The sequence below is a fragment of the Lissotriton vulgaris genome, chromosome 7 (assembly GCF_964263255.1).
Source record: "Lissotriton vulgaris chromosome 7, aLisVul1.2, whole genome shotgun sequence".
Lineage (NCBI taxonomy): Eukaryota > Metazoa > Chordata > Amphibia > Caudata > Salamandridae > Lissotriton > Lissotriton vulgaris.
Genome location: NC_141695.1, coordinates 223,714,726 through 223,738,291, shown reverse-complemented (window position 1 = coordinate 223,738,291; position 23,566 = coordinate 223,714,726). Strand labels below are relative to the sequence as shown.

Here is a 23,566-nt window from a genome sequence, read left to right as displayed (position 1 = left end):
TTACTCCCCTGCTCACGTGCTGCACACCAGAATAGATATGATTTATTGTTCAAACAGTATTGCAATGCAGGTTACACACACTACTTATCTCGCCAAAACCTTTTCGGACCACAATCCGTTGGAGATAACTATTACATGGGGCAGAGTACCTACTCCGGTGCCAATCTGGCGCTTATGGCCACAATTGTTAGAGGACACAGTGTTCCGTACCACCATGGCCGACCTCTTTACCCATTACTTTACTGAAAACAGCAATAAAGCTTCTAGTGGATTGATTGAATGGGACGCCTGTAAGATGGTAATATGCGGAAGGGCCTTCAGCATGACTGTGGGTGCTAGGCAGGAGGTTAATAAATCCCTAATAGAGACGGAATGCAAGATGGATCGCTTAAAACTGGAGGCAGCGCGAGACAAGGAGAAGCAGGGCCCAGTCCAGGAAGTCCGCATACAACATGCAGAACTACTAGAATCCCTTTGCAGTATAGACTATCAGCGATACACACAGAGAACCCACACTGAGGCAGACAAATCAGGGGCGCTGTTGGCTAAATTACTGAGGGATGAAACCCCGGCCACGGTGATTAGTGAGGTCACTGCCATTGAGGGTGATACAGCGCATACACAACACAACATCAACACAGCATTCTTCCACTACTATGCCATGCTTTACAGCAAGCCTGCAGATCGTGTGGACACACAAATAGACAGCTTCCTACAACCACTGACGTGCCCACAACCGACTCCAGCTGCACCAAAAGAACTTTCAGGCCTGGTTACAAAAGCTGAAATTAAAACGGCAATCAAAGGGTTCCCCCGCAATAAAACCCCTGGCTTGGATGGGTAGCCTGCAGAATTTTATGATATTTTTGGGGATTGCCACTTACCACGGCACAGGCATTGATGTCACACTCCCATAACCGGGTAGGGACCTCACTGACATGGCAGGCTACCATCCACTGTCGCTCCTGGCAACGGAATATAAAATTCTTAGCAAGATTCTAGCAAACAGGCTCCTACCCTTCCTACATAAATGAATACACATATATGAGACAGTTTTTCTATGGCCCGTAGCACATCTTTGAATACCAGAATATTGCATTGCCTAAGGTCAGCTACCCCACCAAACTCACGCTGGCTGTGTGTCACTGGACCTCCGCCAGGCATTTGACACGCTAAACTGGGAATACTTGTTTAAGGCACTGGGCAAATTTGGGCTACCGGAGGATTATCTTAAATGGCTCCGCCTATTATACCAGGCCCTTACGGCTCGGGTCCGCACTGGGGGGCCATATCTCAGCTGCATATCCAATATTCCGCGGGACGAGGCAGGGGTGCCCACTATTACCAATTTTGTTTATATTTGCGCTGGAGCCCCTGGCTATCAAACTGCGAGCGGAGGCAGAAGAGATGGGTATTCCGACCGGGCTCAGCATACACCTGCTTTCGGCATCTGGGACGACATTATTCTATATGTCCCCCGACGCAGCCACATCTCGAGCCACCTGAGAGACCTACACTGGCTCCCTGTCAACAAGAGGATCACGTCCAGACTCCTCACCCACGCACACAAATCCCTCCACGACCTGGGCCCTAGGTACCTCAACGACCGCCTGACCTTCTACACGCCCACCCACCAGCTGTGATCGGCAAACCTCGCCCTCGCCGTCGTCCCTCGCATCCAGAGAGCCACCGCCGGAGGAAGATCCTTCTCCTACCTAGCGGCTAAGACATGGAACTCCCTTGCCTGTCCACCTGCGGCTGACCCAGGACCACCTCGCCTTCAGGAAACAGCTCAAGACCTGGCTGTACGAGCAGTAGCAGACCCACCTCCCCACGCGCCCTGAGACCCTTCCGGGTGAGTAGTGCGCGATATAAATGCCATGATTGATTGATTGATTGATATGTCAAAAAACTCCGGTCCGATTCAAAGCCTCTGGCGGAGATATTTACTGTATTTGAAAGTATATCGGGACTGGCCACTAACCCGACGAAATCTCAAGCCTTTTTCTTCTGAGAACAGACACTGCCTACGATAGTTCCATTCGGGCCAATGACGATACAAGCTGCACCACATACATTCAAATACTTGGGCATACAAGTGTACCAGACTCCCACTGATCTGTTGGACGGCACCTTCCACAGGGCAATTAGAGCCCTTTGCTCTAGTATTGCCTTTTGGATTACATTGCCGCTATCGGAAATAGGTAGGATAGCCATTAAAAAAATGGTGGTCCTTCGGAGACTGATTTACTACCGTACGAATCTGCCTATACTGCTCCCACAGCGTACTTTTAAACTTTTAAACACCCTGCTAATTGATCTCATCTGGTGGAGCAGCAGACGGAGGATTAGCCTCAAGAAGCTCCAACTTGGCACGGACAAAGGGGGGTTGAGGGTTCCTGACCTTAGGGCCTACTACTATGCCTGCCAGTTGCAGTGGCTATACTTTTGGACGGCCGGGCATAATCTGCAGGAGATAGGATACACCGAGCGCGACACAGCAGCAGGAGCCTTACACATGCTGTTGCTATCGCGCTGTAAACTCCCCCAACTGCTCCCTACATTGTTGCGCACAGCACTACAGTGCTGGAAAGCAGCACTTCATTACACGAATACACACCCTGCCTACGCAGGAAACATTCCCCTAGTGGGCATACCATTGATGGCTGGGCATATACCGTGCCGCGCCGCACCATTGCCCCCTTGACTGAAGCAGGAGTTAGCACGGTATCAGACCACTTCCATGAGGGGCAATTGCTAGATTATGATGATTTTGTCAGGAACACAGGAGTACCAGATCATCTGTACATCCTACATGTGGCTATGACACACAAAATGAAAACGCATTAGGCCCTGCACCAACAGGAACCAGGTACACACAAATTAGTCAAGATGCTACACTACAAGGGACAGGGCAGGCACTTAGTGAAGTGGTTGTACATAGGGATCCTTGCACATACAGGAATAGCCCTCCCCCAATTACAGGATGCTTGGTCGGGAGACATCGGGTGGGACATAGAAGAGAAGGAGTGGGGGAAAATTATGAAACACCCTAGAAAACTTACCAGAAATGGCAAATTTAAATTTATCCCTCACCTAAGGGAATTCTGAGACACGGTCAGACGGCTCATTTCTGCAGCCATACAGAGTGAAATAGCCAACACTATGGAGGACTGTATCCTGGGCTTTCATAAGTCCCCCTCAAAACACAAGGTACAATACAGATTTGCGAACCTGTCATTAATTCTAGCAATACGAGCCATCACTATGTGATAGAAGTCCAAAAAACCACCCCCCTACATATGTGGCATGGCGAAGTTCTCAGGTGGGGCAGTGCAGAAAGTGAGGTCCTAAGGCGTGAGGAGGCCAGAGGATTACATAAAACCCAGATAGCGCTGGAGTGGGATACAATGTTAGAATCCTTAAAAGCAGAAGAGGTGGACGTGGTGGAATCTCGTAGTAACTCGCAGCAATGCCTACAGTTCCTAGGAACCTATATTGTACATGTTACTAATATTCATGTGTTTATATTCCACTGCCTGTAGTCGGACAAAAATACGATTTATTGGTTTCCATACTGTTGTTGGTTTCAGACTGGATAAGTCAGCTGGGCTCTGTAGAGACAACCATTCTAACCATGTTTATTTACAGGTGCACAAAGGACTGGAGGGTGGGGGGAGGGAATTTGGTTGGGGATATTAGGTTTTTTGTTAACGCAGATAGTGCCACAATGAGACGAGAGCTACATACCCGGCTAGGTGGTCATAGCCGCCCGGACATTGCTATGAATATATTTGGCATTGCTAATACGAATGATCCATGACTTGTTAGGAGAGTGGGTAGAAATGTTAATGACATCAGTTAGAGATGCATGACAGATTCTCTTGCGACAGATATATATGCTGTGACTACAGAGTTGGGGATACAGCCTATATGTCTGAGGGGAAAAATAGTAATTGTATTGTATAATATGAAAAAACAGTTAATAAAACTTTGTTTACAAAAATGTAAAACTGTACAGAGTGACGAGAGCAAAGGATAAGTTCCTTTATAATGTCATGGAATGCAGAGGTGACTTGCAATATTCTTACAATGTGTTGTTACAAGATGCCTCTCTGCCCTAGTTATGCTTTTAGGTAAATCAGGGGTTAGTGGAAGATCTGCATCCCAACCTGACTTGAATGTAGGGTTTTATTCGGGAAGCTGTAAAGCCAGTAGTCTTCCTTCCAGTGATCATAATTAGCAAAGTCACCCATGAGAAAACTGTCTTCTGGAAGGAGTCTGCTATGAAGACCTTTGACCAATGCTGCTTGCCGCTGGTGACCCAGCTGTAGCAAAGATCCTGGAGCAGTGCGCCACCAGTGATCCTGTGAGGAGAGCGGGGAAAGTGCAGGGCTGAATAAAAGTGCCCTCCTGAAGGTCTGGACTGGCCCACTGTTGTAATTTGGCAGCGATTGGGTTAGCATTAGCAGAAGCCATCCTGTATTTAGAGGCTATCTTGTCCGTTTTGTGGAATCCATTTTGTATTTCTGGCAGCCATTTTGTTTGCCATGTGCTACCACGTATATGCCATGTGCTCTTTCCTACCTTGCTGTTGTCTGCTCTTGAAATCTGCCTAGAGACAGGTTATATTTAGCCTGATGGAGCGAGATGTTGTTTAAAACTCGCAAAGTTAAACTTCCATAATGTAACCGTATTAATAGCATGTGTTTGAATAAATAACCAACCTAGAGCAAAAATTGCACACACTACACGCGGGTTTAACGTGCTTTCAATGTTGCACTTGCAAGTTCGTGAAAAATTAATAAACTAACTTTGTCTCTTGTTATTGTCAGTATTAAATGCAGCTGTTTAATTAATAGCATGTGCTATTTTCGTGTGCATATGTTTTGTCGTGTCTTTTCTGTGGCAAAAGCTTGTGGAGAATCCTGGAGGCCTAAAAGAAGAAGGTTTTTATATACGCTGCTTATTTGTGCTTTGGCTAGGTAACATAATTAACTGGGTTAATATTTAGCAAAGGGGAGGGAAACAGAATGGGTGTCAATTCTCTCATTAATTACTGTTTTATGTTTGTTTGAATATTAGTTACCGTGAGAGGCCTTTCTTTTGGACCTATAAAGATGGCGCTTTTGAAACCTGTCCAGAGAGGAGCCTTGCATACTCGAGAAGTGGAAAAGTTTTACCACAATGATAACTTTGACAAATGAAAAATATTGTTGAAATGAAGACGTGCATAGTAGGCTCTTGGAGTTTTGTCCAAGGACAGGAAGCGGCAGGATTGCTGGAGCAAGGAAGCCATGACTTGTAACTCGAAAGAACTTATTCTGTTACATTTTCGAGGAAGTGAGATGTCACGAACAATAGGACTAAAGAAGAGCCCGTGCATAGTTTGAAAGCGATGATGACATGGATGGTCCGACATCTGTCAGCCAATGGGAACTCTGAATGGCAGAAAATATGAACATTTGAAAAGATTAGCTAGTTAGAAAGGTATAAAAACTAGCCCTACAGAAAGGAGGGGGTTCTTGCTTTCTGATTCCTGAATGACGTGCTGTTGGACATCTGGTGCACGTAAGGAAAGCTGTCTTTATTAAATATTTTTAGGTGAAGTGAGTTTAGTCAGGGTAATAGAATTTAAAGAATGAAAACTATATTTTGCTTTAATTCATGCTAATGATTTTCTTTGAAGTGTCAGACTAATGAGCCATCCTTGAATGATACTTTCAATTTGCTAATAAAAATAATGATTTCAGAATAAATGCTCTTTTCTTGAAATAAATAAAGCTAATAAAATAGATTTTGAAATGACAAGCTGGTCTTGTTTATTCATGGTCTAGTTATCATTATTAGATCCATTCGCCTATGTGACTTAATTAATGTTGTGAGAGCAAAACCATGGTAAATTACATTAAACTGCAGTTGTATATAATTTTGTAAATAGTTTTTGAACAGAGTGTTTTAATTAGGTCACATGATTCAGTCGCTCAAAATTGTCTCCTTAGTTTATGGGCCTACGTAGTGATTTATGATTAATGGTGAGTATCGTGGTAATGAGTAGTGTTTGTGAGACAGTTTTTCATTAGGAGCGCTGGATCAAATATCTGGTAGCAGAGTTACGGTTACTATGGTAACTGACATGCTACATGTAGTTACATAGGATACATGTCTGAAACATGTTAAGTTTGTTCACTTGTTACATGTAGTCGAAAGGTCTTTTCCAGCAGTGTGAAAAATTCCTAGTTATTCTGGCCAGAGCAGAGTAGTGTGACAGGTGAAGTTGCACAGTGCATTTGTTCTGTTTCAAAATAGTGGTATTGACGTATATCACTAGTGTTGTGGACGTACAACACAAGTTTAGGGATCTTAGGTGTGATAGGTTGAATGTATAGTGAGGATTATCTATGAAATCGTAGCTTTCGAGTATAGGGACAACTGTCCTGTTTTAAAACTTATTGTGAATAGAGTAGTAGAATTTATCCAAGCTTAAGTGAAGGGTAAAGAAGCGTCGTCTTTTCTTACTGGCAAATGAGGGTTTTTATTGGCGGGTTAAAGTCCTACCAAAAATATCACGTATGAATAGTTAGGGATTCTTTTTTATGAATGCGTGTGAAATATTTTGTGAAAATAGTGTCGTCTATTTCACGTGAAAGGATACTTGTTTGATTGTAAAAACTATCTATTTTAGCGAAAGACAAATGGTTTGTTATTTGTGTAGTTACTAACTGATTTTCATTGAAGGATTTGTAAAAATATGGCGCTGTGAAAATATTTTGTAAAGGAGGGGTCAGTTCAAGGAGTGAATCGGAGACAGTGAAGCTGCAGCGGCAGCATACGTCACCAGGTTCGCGCTGTGATTGGCTAGCATACGTCACAGTATTCGCGCACCGATTGGTTCATGTGACCAGTCAGGCTCGTAGCTGATTGGCTCATCCAGAAATACAGTGATTCTGTTAGTTGAACAGACGTAGCTTAACCTGATTGGCTTGTTGGTGAGTTTCGTGGACGGATTGGCTAGAGTAGCGGAACAACAATAAAATATTTACGATCTTTTTCGTAGTAAGCGGAATTGTTTTAAAACATGGATTATTATCAAAGGAAAGAGGAAAAGAAGCCTTCATGGGTTCAGAAATTGAAAAATATTTTTAAAAATGACAAGAAAATTGAAACTCGAATTGGAAGATTAATTCATAAGTATAAAACACCTACAGCTTATATGCTAGGTGAATATGGTTATCATACTTGTCTTTGGCTAGAGAATTGGATGGAATATACCAAAGATGATGGTGTATTGGCATGGCTGGAAGATGGGTCATTTAACATTAAGGTGTTGAAAAACCTGAGAGAAATAATGATGGCTCTTATACCAAAACCTAGACCTACCCAATTTGAGGCTTTAGTTGAATGGGAAGATGAAATGATTGAACTAGAACAAGAAAACAGGGGTGTAAAAAGAGGCACTAGATTGGACATAAATAGGGAAACTCATGAAGATAGAATGCGTCGTTGGAGACGTATGGATAAGTGTAATGGCATGTACATAACAAGGCTACCTGGTGAGGCAACTGGTCAAAAGTGTACTGAAAAGAAAAGTAATATTGATGAAGAGTTAGATGATGCGGTTTTAGAAGAAATCCTTACAACAAAACATAAACCGCAACCGCCACCTTATCAGTCAGATTGTTCATGGTCTACCCCGAGTGTTCCTCAAGGAACTTCCCCAAGTGCTCCTCCTAGAGAAATTTCTAGTGAACCTCCATTTAGATTAAATCAGAATAATGCAAAATTTCCTGAGAGAGTAGAAACAAGAACTAATTCTAGTACATCTGGAGAAAGTAGAAAATATCCTGAAACTCCAGTTCGGAGAAATGACATCCTGAGTAACATAATTAGGACAGAAAGACTTGAGGATACTAGAGATATTTCAGAATATCTTCGATCAAAAGAAGAATTAATACAGCAGTTAACTAAAGGCATGGAAGCAGTAACGGTACCAGTAACAATTGGACCCGTTGTTCCAGTTTTTGATCAAAAAGAAATTAGACATTCTGCTCTAACTGTCCCTTTAAATGCAGAAATTCAGAAAATGGCTGAAAATTTTTATTCAGATTTATCAGAAATTCACAGAGAGAAAAAGATGCCAGACTTAACTTTTAATCAAAGTTTTTCAAATGGTCAATCTCCAATTGTTGCAGAATCTGATTCTGGAACTCCAGAAAGAGAAAGAAATATGAATAGGTCCTCAGAATCTTAATTACTTGATGTCGCAAAATTGAAAGCAGATTTGGAGGAATTAATTATTGGCACAATTGGTCCTGACAGTTTAAAGTTATATCAAGATGATGAATTGCTGTTTATTTGCAAGAGCATTCAATGGAAAACGAAAAATAAATATGATTTATTAGAAGAAATGGCTGCTGAATTAGAAATAGACTTGAGTAGACAGAAAAATTTGCAGAAACAATATAGAGTAGATTTCTCTGAAAAGGATATTGAAAATATGAACACCACAGGAAGGATAATTCATATAAAAGATTTGATAGTGTTTCTAAAAAGAATAGGTGAATTAAGCAAATGGAGAGTGAAATGGACAAAGAAAAAAGAGAAAGAGGGGAAGTTGCAACTGAATTTCCTATGAGAGAAATAGCTGGTGGAGGATATGTTCATGTTCCTTGGTCAAGACAGGACATTTTATTGTTCACAAATGATTTTCCAAAATTGAGAGAAAAACCTGTGGAATGGTATCGTCAGGTTGACAGGTTTGTTAAGGTTTCAAAAGTTCTGTGGATTGATCTTGATGGATTCTTTGACATTGTTGTTCCTTCAGATCTTTGGACAGAATGTAAAATTTCTATAGATTGGCCCAAAGAAGAACCTGCTCGAAATAAAGTAACAGGTGCTCCTTCACCTGATGTTACAAGCCTGTATGATAAAGTAATTGTGTGGCTGAAAAACAAGATTCCCCCCAAAAAAGTGGATTGGGTTAAAATTGACAGAACAAATCAAGAGCCAAAAGAGTAAGTACATTCCTTTTATGAAAGATTACTGCTGGTATTTAAACAATACAGTGGTTATGAGAAACTGAGTGAGAAAGATATGAGCCATTTTATATACAGATTTGTATATGGCTTAAGACCTGAAATTGGTGAGATGATTAGATCAGGAATTGTTGGTTGGCAGTCTCTCACAGTTGATGATATTCTGAGAAAGGCAAAATACTGCAGTGATGAGATAGACGCTAAGCAGAAAAAGTTAAAAGAAAAAGCAATATGGGCACAGGTAAAAGTGGCTGAACAACAAATTGCAGCTTTAGAAAACAAAAATATTCAACAGAATCAAGGGAAATTTAAGGGAAATTTTAATAAACCAAAATTAATGGGTAATATTGAAGAATGAAAGCAGAAATTGCCTTGTTTTAATTGCGGCGAAATTGGACACTGGAAGCGTGAGTGTAAAAATCCGCCCAGAAATTTTAAAAATCAATCATTAAATCCACAGATGCAGATTGAGATAAATCCGCAGCAACAGCTACAGCGACAGTTAAATGAGTTTAATCAACAGCGACAGCTACAGCAACAGGTAGTGAATCAGCAGAGTCAGATTCCACCACGCGGAGGACAGCTCCGATCTTGCCAGGACAGAGGTTTGAAGGCGGCCACAAAGTGGTTCCTCTTTGCTGCATTTGGGGTCCCTGGATTTGTTCTCTACTCTGCAATAAGGGGTATGTGATGTAATTTCCGGCTGCCCCGGGGCCCTACTTCTTTCAAGCATGCATGCTCTTGGATATGCTGGTTGTGGTGCTATGCAGGACCTCTCTCCTGTGATGACGAGGTCCCCTGCAGTTAGGCATGGTTTCCTTGGGATTTGCCAGTCTGCCCCGGGCCACTGAAGGGGGCCCCCTAGGAGGGTGGCCACCCTTAGTGCCACACAATGGCACAGACCCCAGTCAGCGTTCTAGTGGCAGGGACCTGGGAGAGTCCCTGGTGTCGTCACTTCCGGCGAGGGAGGAGGAGAGTGGGGGGCGAGGTATTCGTAACGTCGCCGACCACCAATCACCCTTTTCGGTCCTGATTGTCGACGAGGACAGTCCCCCTCCTCCTGCCGAGCCGAGCTGCCCGATCGCTGTTTTCTCTCCCTACCACGAACCTGGAGGTCGAGCAGCGGGGGGAGTGCTTCATCTAATACTATTTGCTTTGTGTTGCAGGCGGAGTTACAGGGCAATCCAAAGGCTGTTAGGTACATAAGGGTACCCTCTACAGGAGCACAGTAAGGGTGCTAAAGCCAATTATTCCCCAGGGAGGTCCTCGCGTGGGATCCTGGAGGAGCGACAGCGCCCCGTTAGTCCTACCGCGGTTGTGGACCTGAGCAACCGGGGGTTTACCCCTTACTCACGAGGGGCGTGAGTAAGGGGTGGACTGGAGGTCCGCCGGTGGGAGGGGCTATCCCTTCCCTCAAATTGACAACACCCCGTGGTTAATACCACTGGGGTTTTATGGCTCATCAGGTGGGCAGGTGGCGAGGGGCTGCCTGACCCTGGATCGCCTGTAAGATAACCCAACATGTTGGCATATTGTTATGCAAATAAACCTGCAGCAACTTTCTCCACCAAACAATTGTGTTGTGTCTGTTATTCAGTAATTGTTGTGGGAGGGCTGGGGTATGGGCCGATGTTGGCACTAAGGGAGAGGTGTTCCTGGTGCTACGCCTCCGGCGAGTCTTGCATGGAAGAGGATCAGATTGCAGACTGCTGCTTCAGGCACATAACGCTGTGCTGGGTGTCGGGCGTGCAGCGCCCCGGTGCTCATGACGAGGTCAGCTCGTCATGAGCCACGGCGCTCCGGTGCTCATGACGAGCTGAGCTCGTCATGGCCACACCCGTTCCAACTGAACGCTCAGCACAGCAGGGGAATCAGCCAAGCATGCGAGCGTTCCACGGAACGGGCGCGGTCATGACGAGCTCAGCTCATCATGAGCACCGGAGCGCTGTGGCTCATGATGAGCTGATCTCGTCATGAGCACCCAAGGGGTTAACCAACCCTGTAAATGAGTCAAAGGTTGGTAAATCGAAATACTCACCCGTGAGGGTCTCAAGGCGCTGAAGGGAGGTAGCACATCATAGGACATAAAGACATTTATTAATTTAAACCTATGTTTGATGCATTTCTGGAACCTTGTACATATTGATTGTAAAGGCATCTTGATTTTAACGTGACGTTCCTAACAAGTCACACCACCTTTACCCGGTCCCTCACAACCTGCACACTTTCCCTTCCCTTTCTTCTGAGAGCACATTGAAATGTAATGATTATACAATTGCATTCAAATATTTCTGTGTTATTCACTATATCTGATACAAGCTAACGCTCGCAAAAATACTATTGCGTCAATATGGACTATGCATTAATAAATGCATTAAAAAACGTTCACTTGGTTTAATGTGTATATATTAATGTGATTTTTACATATGGTAAATGACTTTGCGGTGAGTGCTAGATTGATGTGATAGACACCTGTCACAGCACATGAGTCATATTTGAACCAGGACCATTGTTTTTTGTATTGAAGGGAGGTAGGGAGCAGATCTGTCTAAGTGCTGGGGTCATTCGACCCTGTTGCTTCTTTGGATGCACTTGCAACCACTTTGAAAGCCTTTTAAGGAGCTTGATTTTTATATCCCACCGCATTTAGATGTTCTTTTCAAAGACCTCCATAGATGGGGTCGGCTGTAGATTTCTTTGATGGGTAGGGTCAACTGCCTCAAAATAAATGTCTTGCCATGTTTCCTCTATGCTGTCAGGATTCTTCTGCTTCAGATACCAAAGTCGTTGGTTGCTCCCATCCAGAAGAAGCTATGATCCTTTATATGGAACGATAAACCTCTCCAGATGGCCACAGTAGTTCTGTACCGTTCTTCGTTAGAAGTTGGGTTTGGGGTCCCAAATGTAGCCTATTGTATCATTGCTGCACAACATATTCCGGCTTTGAATTTGGTCTCTGCTCCCATTTAGGCCTTGGGTACGACCGGAAAAATTAGCGCGTCGATTTCCTATTAAACATTTGCTCAGGCTGCTGCATCACAGCCTTCCTTTTGCTGGCACATTGTTATCATCCACCATATCTACTCTGCACCACAGGAAGCAAGACATTAGTACACATCAGTAAAAGCTCTACCTGTCCCTGCACACCCCGGTTCTGGGTAATCCAGATGTCCCCCCGGGCTGGTTGGATGGAGGGTTCCGCAGGTGGGAAAGGGGGCTGATCTCACTTTTCAAGATCTATATACTGAAGTTGCACCCAAGACCAGGGATCGGTGTGTGACTGAATTTCCACTACATCATATCGATCTTTACAGAGTTACTCAGTTGCTCCATTGGACTTGCCATTCGGTCAGCCTAAGAGAAGGTACACAGGGGACTAATTTGATAGAAGATATTTTTGAGAGGCGGAGACAAATGGAAAGTGATTTCTCATTTCTACAGGGCACTAGAGAGCTCTCTAAATGTGACCAAATCAGACTATATTATACAGGGGGCGACTGACCTGGGCCTCTGGGTTAATATAGGGGATATATTAATATGTGTATGTGGGATATATTATATGTTAATATAGAGTCCCATCTGGCAACTAAATCTTCAATGTGCATTCAGTACAGTAAGAGTGCATATATATTGCTCCTGCGCTAGTATCTCACTCCAGCCCGATTGGCTCACATGGTGAGATCGGACAATAATTGTTGGCAAGTGTGTGGGGCTCGTGGCACACCTTTTCATATGTGGTGGGAAAGTCCAGTAATCTCTGACTTTTGGAAATATGTTGTGTCAAATTTCCGAAATTTTCCTGATCACGCTCACCTCTTCACCCTCTACAGGCACTCTTGGGAGCCCCGGACGAAGAGGGACTTTACAGACCTAGGCCTAGATGTAGGTAATTTTATTTTACCACTTCTTAAATACCGAATTTTAAAGATTCGGTATTTAAGAAGTGGTAAAATAGAGGGGGGTGGGGGGATGTAGGTGTTACAGAATCGGTAAATACCCAATCGTTAAGATTCGGTATTTACTGATTCTGTAAATACCGATTCGGTAATGCCCATTGATTCCTATGGGCATTGAAGCCCATAGGAATCAATGGGCATTACCAAATCGGTATTTACTGATTCGGTAAATACGGACTACAGCAAGGTTACAGGGGGTGTCACTTTGACACCCTCTAGCACCCCAAATACAGGCATGTGTGCCATGTGGCACACAGACATGCCCTAAGGGCATGTCTGTGTGTCACATTGCAAAGGTGTGCATGCACAGATGTCCATGCACACCTGAATTCGGTATTTTACCACACAATAGGATTGTGTGGTAAAACACCGACTCTTAAGGGCCTGTGGCACTCTTAGGAGTGTCACCTACATATGGATTTACCGATTCAGTAAATATACTGATTCGGTATTTTACAGAATCGGTATATTTACCGAATCGGTAAAATTACCGATTCTTCAAATAACATGCCCCTACATCTGAAAACCCTAATACCGGTCGGAAACTGCCGAAATCGGCCGTTTCCGACCGGTATTAGGGCTCCTACATCTGGCCCTTAATCCCTTTAAGGTAAATTGATTAAATTTTTTGGTGGCAGTACGCTTGGTGATTGCCTTTCGTTGGAAGGGACCCAAACTCCCTACGATGCAATTGTGGTAGGAAAAGATCTTGAATATTTATGCAATGGAGAGCCTGACTGCAGCTGTGAAAGATAAGAAGTTGCCCTCTGATTAAATCTGAACCCCTTTTTGAACTTTGTGAAAGATAGCTTTATGGGTCAGATACATGTACGCCCACTGGGTTTGGTAGCTATTGTAGGTCTTGTGAGCCAAGCTGAGGTGGAACTGGTCCTTTACTATATTATTGTTTTATGGCTTTTCTTTTTCTCCTTTTACTGCTTGTTTTTGGTGGGAACACATTAAGCTCCATTCACAATGGTAAAGTGAGACTAAAGTCTAACTTTACAACTTTTGGTATTCATAAAGAGCATTTACTACTCGTAAATTCTATTTGTGAATACCAAATGTTGTAAAGTTAAACTTTTGTATTCACAAAGGGCATTTACGAGTAGTAAATATCCTTTGTGAATACCAAAACTCGTACAGTTAGACTTTCTTCTCACTTTACCTTTGTGAATCGGGCCCATATTGTTTATAATTGTGTAACATGTTTATTTTCTTTGCTAAAGATTTGAAAAAAAAAGAAACCTCCCATGAAAAACCTAACATAAAAAGCATTGCATAATACAACATGACCAGGGCACAAGACGAGGGTTAGCTTAAATATTTTTTGCGAGGGCGTTTATGGACCTGCTAACAACACCGGCTCCAGTACTTGACTGAAAATTGTGTGATTCTGGACAAATCAATTAATCTCACTTTACATCAAATTGCAAATGTAACACGATTGCAAAACTATGAAACGTAATTTAATTTTGTAGTTCAGATGTGTGAAACCCCAATACACGTGCGCTCAGCAGTGTAATGTATAGCACTCCTTTTATGTGAGATAACTTTGTACATTACAAATGAAGTGTACCACACAGGGAAACAATGTTCGTCTACATATCTATATGTCAGACAGACAGCTATCATTTAAACACTGTGCAGAAATGAAAAAACATAATTCTGCTGGATGTGCTTGCAGTAATATACCTATGCAGACACGCAAACAAGCAAGCATACTCATTAGGTAAATTGAAAGGCACAGTCTGCACTGTTTACCTCACAATTTATATTCTACTGTTAGTCACAGGCACTACAGATCTCAAGTGGAACTGGGTTCTACACCTCTAGGAACATGGTGACACCTCATTGCTTTTAGGTCTGTAGGAGATGCCAACAGTTGAACAGTGCCAGGGAGATCAGAGACTCTAGAATTGGCCAAATGGGATAAGATGTAAAGAGAAAAAGGGTGGGCCTGTCAGTGTGGCATCCCCCGGATTTGTCTTACCATTGATGACCCCACTTACCTCGGGAACAAATGGCTGAGGTTCCATATGCCCGCTGGTATGCATTCCCGAAGCTCAGGAGGGCAAATGCAGTGTTGGGGTGCTCCACGGTGTGTGAGGTAAGTGCGCTGTTGAAGCTGACCAAGCCCCAGGAATACTCTGTCCCTAGAATCTTTCCCCACTGGATATTTGAGAGGGGCTGACTGTCTACGGTGATTCCGCTGATGGCTGAGGTCCTCGCCACAATGGCTGCTGAGTTGCTAAAGTTCACAAGTCCATAGACACTGTAGGAGGTGCAAAATGTAGAAGTGTCCTTCAGACTGATGATAAAAGACCCACGCTCCAGCGACTGTCTCATTTGGTAGTAGAGGACCTGAATGGGTGCACTGGCAGACATAGAAATAGGAGTTGAGGGTTTGACCTCTATTTTAAAGACCTCACCATTACCCAGTTTCTTCCTGTACTTAGCTTGGCCAGATATGTATGTCAGGTATGTGTCCGAACGAGAAGCCACAACATAAGCAATGTCAAAGTTGGACTTGGCCTCCATAGGGGGCACAAGGAAGACTTTTCCCCAGTTTGAGACAGGCGTGAGCTGTTCGTAGACATGGTCACACATGTTGTCCTGCCAGACACAGCTTTGACCACTCAGCACCGCAATGGGCTTCTCAGAAGTCACCATGGTGCCTGACATGTCGTCTTCACTCTGTAGCTGCAGCGCTTGGTAAGGCTCCAGCGTGATTATAAGATTTTTTGTGGGAGAAAACACCTCTCCAGTGAACATCATCTGACATTTGAAGTTGATGATGATCTTGTTGGTGAATCCAGAATTAATCACTGAAAACTCTTTATATGAACACTTTGACTTTCCAGTTGGGGTCACCACATAATATCGAGTGCCAAGCTTCGGCACCGGCAGAAGGGCAGCTGACCCCAAAGAGTGGGGCTTCTCATTCACAGAAACCACAGAGATGTCTTTGTCACTGTTGATGAGGATGCTGGATGGAAAGCGAGTGCTTCCGATCATTTCCGAGCTTTGAGGGATTCTCACAGCCTGGGTCTCCCCCTGTTGTAATAAAAGAGCCCACTGTTCTGTGTTGCTGGAGACCCTGATACTGACGAATGTTGGGCCTGAGAAGGCAGTGATGATCAGTTTCAGACTGTCTTCAACTTCTGTGGAATTTGTGTTTTGCATGAAGCCTGTTATGAACTCTCTGCCAAGGTCATTTGCCGCCGAAACACCTGGATGGAGAAACACAGGAGTGAAAGGGTGAGACATGTATCTTCCCATCATAACGTCATAGATAATTCATTAGACCTGTAAATTGAATCCTTGGGATAACTTAAAAAGAACAAACCTTATTATCCACCATTCTTAGTAGGCCACCATTCTTGCCAAAAGACTCATACATAATTCTCAAGTGGGATTTATGCCAGGCAGAAACGTTCGTAACCATCTATGCACTTGGGCTCACATACTCTGGCTTTCCAAGGATGCTGGGGAAGACAGAGTAGCCTTATCATTAGATGCTGAGAAGGCCTTTGACCATATTGAATGGAGCTATATATTCCGTACACTACATACACTGGGATTAGGCAAAAAAATATCTCTAAGGTCAAGTGGTTATATGAGACTCCATCTGCACAAGTGTATTGTGGGGGTTTCCTTTCAAAATCTTTTTTAGTGCAAAGCGAAAACCACCAGGGTTGCCCTTATTCGCCCCCTTTGTTCCTGCTTTCACTTGAACCGATGTCTGCGGCAATAAGACAGTGTTCACAAATAGCTGGCATTCCTACGCCAGCAGGGATCTAAAAAATACTTCTTTATGCAGATGACATATTGCTCACACTTACTGATCTGCCTACTTCACTCTCTAGACTCATGTCTACCATTTCTCGCTTCTTGATCATTTCTGGCTACAAAGTCAATTGGAATAAGAGTGAAGCTCTCCCATTGTCCAGGGGTACAACGAAAGCAGCTATTTTGGGCTATAACTTTTAATGGGAAGTGGACCACTTGAAGTATTTAGGCATTTATATCAGCACAGGTTTAGAACGTATGATTCAAGATAACTTAGATCCACTTATTGCCAAAACAAAAACAGAGTATGAAAAATGGTTCCATCTTAACTTGACTTTTTGGGGTAGAGTACAGGCAGTGAAATGATTATAGTGCTCTGTTTCACTCATATTTTAGGTATGTTGCCTTTGACAATTAAACTAACAATATTGCGAGATATTGACAAAGATATTAAAACCTTTATTTGGGGATCCCTGAGACCTAGACTTAAAACCTCAAAATTGATTGCTCACAGGCGATATGGGGGTCTTAGTTTACCAAGTATTGAGCATTACTATACAGCCCTCCATTTATCTCAATTGGTTTATCTTTGGCCCAGACTGGATGATCTCCCACTATGGGTTCTCATTGAAAGACAAACTGTACAGGCAACTTCAGGTTTGCACATATGTTACACTCATAAATCACCTGCTTTACAAACTTCTAACCCTATTATTCAATCTATGCTTAAGATTTGGATACATGCCCACAAACTCTTTAAGAGTAATGCAAGACTGCATGAAAAGGCCCACATAAAGCATAACACTGATATTAGATTAGGTGAACTGACTATATCCTGGGCTATATGGGAGAGAGCAGATATTCTAATATTGGATCACTTACTCACTTTAAAAGGTGAGCTTAAAACCTTTGAAATGCTTCCGATAGAATTTCAACTCCCTATCTCCCAAGAGGGGAAATACTTACAACTAAAACAAACCCTATTTCGTAGACTAGGACCATTTCCTTGGATAGTTGAGGATTCCCCAGTGTTACAATACTTAAACATGGGGGAAATTCAAAGACACAGTCTCTGGATTTTATAATCTCATAGTGCATAAATTACACTCATACCCATAACTAGCATAACTTCATGTCAAATGGCAATGGTTAATTACTGTAGCTTATTCCGATGAGGAATGGTAGTACGTTATTAAGAACAAGGATAAGGGAATCAGAGAGACCAGTATGAAATGTTATCTCTTCATAACTTAAAAAGAACAAACCTTATTATCCACCATTCTTAGTAGGCCACCATTCTTGCCAAAAGACTCATACATAATTCTCAAGTGGGATTTATGCCAGGCAGAAACGTTCGTAACCATCTATGCACTTGGGCTCACATACTCTGGCTTTCCAAGGATGCTGGGGAAGACAGAGTAGCCTTATCATTAGATGCTGAGAAGGCCTTTGACCATATTGAATGGAGCTATATATTCCGTACACTACATACACTGGGATTAGGCAAAAAAATATCTCTAAGGTCAAGTGGTTATATGAGACTCCATCTGCACAAGTGTATTGTGGGGGTTTCCTTTCAAAATCTTTTTTAGTGCAAAGCGAAAACCACCAGGGTTGCCCTTATTCGCCCCCTTTGTTCCTGCTTTCACTTGAACCGATGTCTGCGGCAATAAGACAGTGTTCACAAATAGCTGGCATTCCTACGCCAGCAGGGATCTAAAAAATACTTCTTTATGCAGATGACATATTGCTCACACTTACTGATCTGCCTACTTCACTCTCTAGACTCATGTCTACCATTTCTCGCTTCTTGATCATTTCTGGCTACAAAGTCAATTGGAATAAGAGTGAAGCTCTCCCATTGTCCAGGGGTACAACGAAAGCAGCTATTTTGGGCTATAACTTTTAATGGGAAGTGGACCACTTGAAGTATTTAGGCATTTATATCAGCACAGGTTTAGAACGTATGATTCAAGATAACTTAGATCCACTTATTGCCAAAACAAAATCAGAGTATGAAAAATGGTCCCATCTTAACTTGACTTTTTGGGGTAGAGTACAGGCAGTGAAATGATTATAGTGCTCTGTTTCACTCATATTTTAGGTATGTTGCCTTTGACAATTAAACTAACAATATTGCGAGATATTGACAAAGATATTAAAACCTTTATTTGGGGATCCCTGAGACCTAGACTTAAAACCTCAAAATTGATTGCTCACAGGCGATATGGGGGTCTTAGTTTACCAAGTATTGAGCATTACTATACAGCCCTCCATTTATCTCAATTGGTTTATCTTTGGCCCAGACTGGATGATCTCCCACTATGGGTTCTCATTGAAAGACAAACTGTACAGGCAACTTCAGGTTTGCACATATGTTACACTCATAAATCACCTGCTTTACAAACTTCTAACCCTATTATTCAATCTATGCTTAAGATTTGGATACATGCCCACAAACTCTTTAAGAGTAATGCAAGACTGCATGAAAAGGCCCACATAAAGCATAACACTGATATTAGATTAGGTGAACTGACTATATCCTGGGCTATATGGGAGAGAGCAGATATTCTAATGTTGGATCACTTACTCACTTTAAAAGGTGAGCTTAAAACCTTTGAAATGCTTCCGATAGAATTTCAACTCCCTATCTCCCAAGAGGGGAAATACTTACAACTAAAACAAACCCTATTTCGTAGACTAGGACCATTTCCTTGGATAGTTGAGGATTCCCCAGTGTTACAATACTTAAACATGGGGGAAATTCAAAGACACAGTCTCTGGATTTTATAATCTCATAGTGCATAAATTACACTCATACCCATAACTAGCATAACTCATGTCAAATGGCAATGGTTAATTACTGTAGCTTATTCCGATGAGGAATGGTAGTACGTTATTAAGAACAAGGATAAGGGAATCAGAGAGACCAGTATGAAATGTTATCTCTTCAAATTTCTTTATAACTGGTACTGGTCACCTCAAAAACTCAAGTCAGCAGGTTTTTTACACCAATCTACCTGTTGGAGGTGCCCACAGGAGGACTGCAATATACTAAAATATACAGGATGTGCCCGCCATACTGACGGGCGCAACATAATTTGTATGGCAGGACCGCCACAACTATGACAGGCGGTCCCTTTTGCAGCTGTGATGGCAGGCAGACTTTGTCCGCCCGCCATCGTAATCGGCCCCCTAGTGTGTGGCGATGCATCTCACACACCTTCTCCTCATCTAGAAGTTGTTCCAGCTCCCTACACAGCCCCTCTAAAGCCTGTAGCTAGTGGTTTTATAATAGTAGCACTAGGACAGGTAGTTGGATTGCATAGACTGTGCATGACAACACAGATTAGGAAAGAGCATGACCCTGGTTGATAATTTATCATCGCTTGGGACAGGCCTAGCATAGCTTTGGACACTGTATGTCCAAAGTTGATCATTTTTTGTTTAAGACAGGAGATGACTGGTTGACTCAGAGACTGTCAGCACATTGGAAGACTGAAGTTTTTTCATCTAGAAAGTTGTAATTTGTATGCACATGGAGTTCACATTAACCTCAAACAACGTGTCTGCATGGCATTGTTCCACATGTGCTACTGTACCTGCTCAGGGTAAATACATTGGTTAAAAGGTCTATTTTGAAGACATCATGGTGTTCAATTTGTCACTCACCACATTGCAGGAGGATCCAGAGCAGGAAGCCGGACATCGACTGAGGTCCCATGGTTCGGCAGTGCAGACCTTTAAGAGACTGGTGACATGAACAAAATTAAGAAAGGAGGGAAACAAAGTGATAAAAAGGTGAAGTATATGGTATTCATGGGCATTGCTGAAGAGGGGAAGGTCCTCCCACAACACAGCTTGCCGGCCTCCACTACCCCTTAGAGGCTACTGCTGTTTTGCTTGTTTTTCACCTCACTCCTACCACAACACTGCTCCGAGGCCACTGCTGTTGATCTCTTTTATTTTCTGTTACTTTAGAAACAGCTTTGGGCTCAGGGAAATTAAACAATAAGCCCATTATCACAGGATGGTGAGCCCAACAGAAGACTCCAATCGGGATCCTCGCACACCAGTCGGCAGCTCTCACCACTGTGCCATACCCTGCCCCTAGTCATTGCAGGGTGCAGTATCATATGTGGCCAAAATAGGTCAAATGGGACACCTAGTTAGTTGTGGCAATTGGAGTTGCATTATTTAGTCTAGAGAAAAAAGCTCTGGGTGGAATCTTCATGTGCCATCTTGAGGACTTCACATGTTTTTTGCCAAAGAACAGCAGCAGACTTTCAACCCTATTTACAATTTCAAGTGCAATTTGAAACACTTTCTGTTTTACCTTGAGTTACCTTGATTTATCTGAACAAATTATAAAAACAAATGTTTTTACCATGAATTGATGATTAACAAAAATAAGAAATTAATGCCAAGAAACGACCCTATTTTGTACATAACAGAATTTATTAATAAGAAAAATATATGACAAAAATTAATGGATTAATTACATAGAACTAATTCTAGCCTCACACTCTTCAGTGGACCCTTAAAAGGCTGACATCTGTATCCTTAATAACCTTTGTCTTTTCAAGGCCATTACCTGGTTCCCGCTCTATTGTTGCGCAATAGTACCAGTGAACCCGACCAAGGTCCTTCAGTGAGCTGCTTAGAGCTCTCTTATGGTTCTTAGAGGCACACTGCCCACCCTCTGTAACCTGCGCTGTGTCACCCACACTCTGCCTTCCACTGTAGCTGTCAGAAGGCTTCTCAAGCCATACTCATTTCACTTGACCCTGCGGGCTGCGATAGTAGTTTAACGAAAGAGGAGGGTTTTTAGGATGGGGGAAATACTGGGCGCTCAGCTTCCTATTTCACGCAAGGTATTGTGTAATCATGGTGGAAGTGGTGGTGCAGTAAGGCAAGCGGATGAGTCCTATAACACCTCAGCAAATGTGTAGTCAAGACTAAACACTAAACAAAGACAACAGAATGCCAATTGCACACACCAATGGACACCTAAAAGGTTAAATCGCAGCTGTCAGAGAGAACACCAATGTCTTTATGATTATATCTTTCTTTAATATTCTTTAGAACCAGCTGACACGTGTTTCGTCGCATGGGAATATGATAATTGCGCAACTCCTCAGGGCTGAGTGAAATTAGAGATGTTGAGAAGAAGGTAGTTTCCTGATAACACATAATAAATACTAATCATAGTGATTAGTGGGTAGAAGGCTGAAGGACAGTGGGTATGTTGTCCATATAGTGTAAAGATGTGCGCTATACCTGTAAGTTCAGGTTGGCGTACCGTAGGTCTGTAACATAAGACAAAGAAGGAAACGGGACAGAATTGTAAAAACCAGATCAGCGATTGTGTAAACACATAGAATACAGGTGGCCATAAGTGGTAAGGTGAACATTGCACTATCAAAAATGCTCACCGCTGAGCCGGTGATAATTCCAACCCGGCCCTGCTCAAGACCAGGTGAGTGGATAATGGTCCGTAAGAAGTCTGCGTGGATCTGCAGGTTCCTGCGGTAATTGGGTAAAAAAAAGTAGAAAAGGGTGGGGGAGTCTATAGGGGGACAGAAGGTGGAACATTAGTAACATAAGGTCTAATATTATGGAGGTTTCTAAAAGAGAAAGGGGGGAAAGGAAAAAGGAGGGTGTAATATACAGTTGGTGTCTCACCTTGGGAGTTACTTAAAAGTCAGTTTGTTGGTCATCACAAATTGAGCTTGTAGGCAATACGGTCATTGAAGGGTCCTTCAGTCAAGAATCACTACACTTGATCAAGGAAAAGGGAATATGTGTCACAGGGTATACAGTGACATAGGGGTATAATAATAATAATAATAATAATAAAGGGGCTTGTAAAGCGCATGGTGACGCCATCCCGGCGTGTCCCCGCGCTGTGGAGAAAAGTCAGGGCCAGGAGAGGAGATTAAAGGGAAAACAGATGGGTTTTCAGACGTTTTCTGAAAGTGGTCTCTGAATCCGCTAGTCTGATGCTCATAGGGAGAGAGTTCCATTCTTTGGCGGCCATTACACGAAAAGAGCAACCACCCATTCTGGCTTTCTTGATGCGGGGAATTTTAAGCAGTCCAGTTCCCCCAGAGCGGAGAGTTCTGTTAGGCTCGTAGGGGATAGCCAGATCAGTCATGTACGGGGGAGCTTTGTGTGAGATGATCCTGTAGCACATTAGAAGTGCTTTAAATAGGACTCTCTTTTTTATGGGAAGCCAGTGCAGAGTGGCAAGGGCAGGTTTGGAGGCTGCTCTTTTTGGGAGTCTAAGGACTAGGCGTGCTGCAGTATTTTGGAGTACTTGGAGTCTCCTGATGTTTTTTTGCGTTGTACCGAGCAGAAGCACATTGCCATAGTCTATCCTCGAGTTCACTAGAGCTTGGGTCATAGTGCGCCTGGCTTCAAGAGGGAGGAGGTCTAGGGTACGGTTCAGGGTCTTCATAACCCCGAAGCATTTCCCTACCAGTTTGTGCACATGGCTGTCATAGGAGAGTCTGGGATCAACCCAGATCCCCAGGTTCTTGGCTGCTTTGCAGGGAGTGGGTAACGGCCCCAGACATGATGGCCACCACTCCTTGGTCCAGCTCGTATCCCTGCCTCCAATTACCAGAACCTCCGTTTTTGAACCATTTAGCTTCAGGCAGTGCTGGGTCATCCATCCTGCCAGAGCCTGCATGCAGGTTTTAAAGTTGTCTGCAGCAATGGAGGGGGCTTGGGACAGGGAGATGAGAAGTTGGGTATCGTCGGCATATGAAACTAATTCAA

General features: G+C 43.1%; 1 protein-coding gene across 1 annotated transcript in view; it reads right to left on the bottom strand.

Moving 5' to 3' along the window:
• LOC147701260 (IgGFc-binding protein-like) overlaps window positions 1-16,273 on the bottom strand; it is a 464,605-nt gene extending 448,332 nt beyond the window's left edge. Inside the window, exon 1 of the mRNA XM_086929326.1 lies at window positions 15,004-16,273. Within this exon, the coding sequence (XP_086785452.1) occupies window positions 15,004-16,273 (1,270 nt within the window). The remainder of the gene's footprint in view (window positions 1-15,003) is intronic.
• Window positions 16,274-23,566: the final 7,293 nt, after the last annotated feature.